Source organism: Cyprinodon variegatus, unplaced genomic scaffold (assembly GCF_000732505.1).
Source record: "Cyprinodon variegatus isolate N-32 unplaced genomic scaffold, C_variegatus-1.0 Scaffold782, whole genome shotgun sequence".
NCBI classification, from domain to species: Eukaryota; Metazoa; Chordata; class Actinopteri; order Cyprinodontiformes; family Cyprinodontidae; genus Cyprinodon; species Cyprinodon variegatus.
This window is the reverse complement of record NW_015151235.1, coordinates 204652-206253: the sequence shown is the minus strand read 5'-3', so window position 1 is coordinate 206253 and position 1602 is coordinate 204652. Positions and strand designations below refer to the sequence as shown.

General features: G+C 36.7%; 1 protein-coding gene across 1 annotated transcript in view; it reads left to right on the top strand.

Annotated features, from left to right (window-relative positions):
• Window positions 1–1602, top strand: part of LOC107098492 — a 26819-nt gene that overhangs the window by 5650 nt on the left and 19567 nt on the right. Inside the window, exon 2 of the mRNA XM_015396211.1 lies at window positions 1049–1133. Within this exon, the coding sequence (XP_015251697.1) occupies window positions 1073–1133 (61 nt within the window). The 5' untranslated portion in view covers window positions 1049–1072. The remainder of the gene's footprint in view (window positions 1–1048; window positions 1134–1602) is intronic.

Genomic DNA, 1602 nt, shown 5'->3' with positions numbered 1-1602 from the left:
AGGAGGATCCACGGCGCACTCTGCTGGAGACGGATGGTACCGCTCCAGATCCCAACAGCTAAGGTTTCACCTCAAATGAGTTGTGCAGAAACAAGTATCTATACATTTCAAGAAAGTGGTTTAGTGTTGTAAAAATAAACATGGGCCAAACGTCCACCATATGAGATTGTGGAATTCAGGGTAAAGATGATTATCGATGATTACTTATAAACAAGCTTTATGGACTAATAATTTACCAATTTTTCAGATCAATATAAATAATATTTTTGTTAAAAATATATTAACAGTATTGAAAGTCATAAACAATATTTAAACTGGATGTCCTCAATGGAAAAGGGCTGAATAAACAAGGTTCACAGCAGCATCACTTGCAACTGATGAGATTAAATGTCATAAGCTGCTTATGTTGAGAATAGTAACGATAAGAAGTGGAGCAGTCAGAGCGGTACAGACAGGGCGTAAAGGCTGGAAAAGCAGAAGCTGGTTTTATACTGCTCCAGAAGCTTTTTGCTCCCATCTTTGAGGTTTATTCATCTCATTTCAAACTTCAAATAAGTAAGTCTTTAAATTGCCTTCATTGTCTTTTCATGTGATTTATTTATGCAAGGGGATAATAAGTATTGGTACTAAAAGCACTCTGTCCTATCAGCTGGAAAGGTAGAGTTTTTAGTGTTTAACTGACTGTTTTTAATTTATTTTCGATAAAAAAAAATCATCTTGTGTAATGAATTGCATTTGGCTAGTGGGGATGTACTGTAACTGTTTGAGAGTATAATCTATTCTGGTGGTCAATGTGGAATGTCTTATAATAAAAGGGTAATTATGACTACTTGATTCTAAACAGGTTTGAAACTTTTAGATGTAGTTTAACGATTTGAGGAATACACATATAATAGAACTTTTAGCCTAACACATAATGCATCCAATAACTCTTAAAAGATACACACACTGTTTTTTTGTGACAAAGTACCAGTGCTTGTCTTTAACATACTAATTTAGAACAGATGATAATGCAAAAGGTTTGTTTTTGCTGTGATTCATTCTACAGTTAAAGTGACTGTTGGATTTAAGAATGAGCAGAAGGGGGAGGAGACGGAGCAGCAGGAGGAGGAAAAGCTCCAGCAGCAGCAAACGTGAGTTTGGGCTGTTCTTGAAGGCATTGGGACTGTAAGCTTAATCCTGTGCTTAACTAGCTCACGTTTAGTGTCCACCTGCATTTTTTTTAATCAGCGGAACAGTCCCGTACCTGGACTTCTTTCATCTTGTAAAGAAGCAAAATATGGTGTAATGACTTGTGTAATTGACTTGTGGTGAATATCAGCACAACCTGCTCTGGAATGGGCTGGTAGTTTGTATAAAATAACTGCAGCTCCACTCATTCATTTATGTTTTTTCCTGATCTGATCCCACAATACTGTGGAAAACATGGAGGTTTCAATTCAATTCAATTCAGTTTATCTATATAGCGCCAAATTCACAACACATGTCATCTCAAGGCACTTTACAGTTCACCAGATCATACAGTCAAATTGACCAGTTGATTGCATTGACTCATTGATTCTTCAGCAATCCCTCACACTAAGCATGCTTGTGGGACAATTG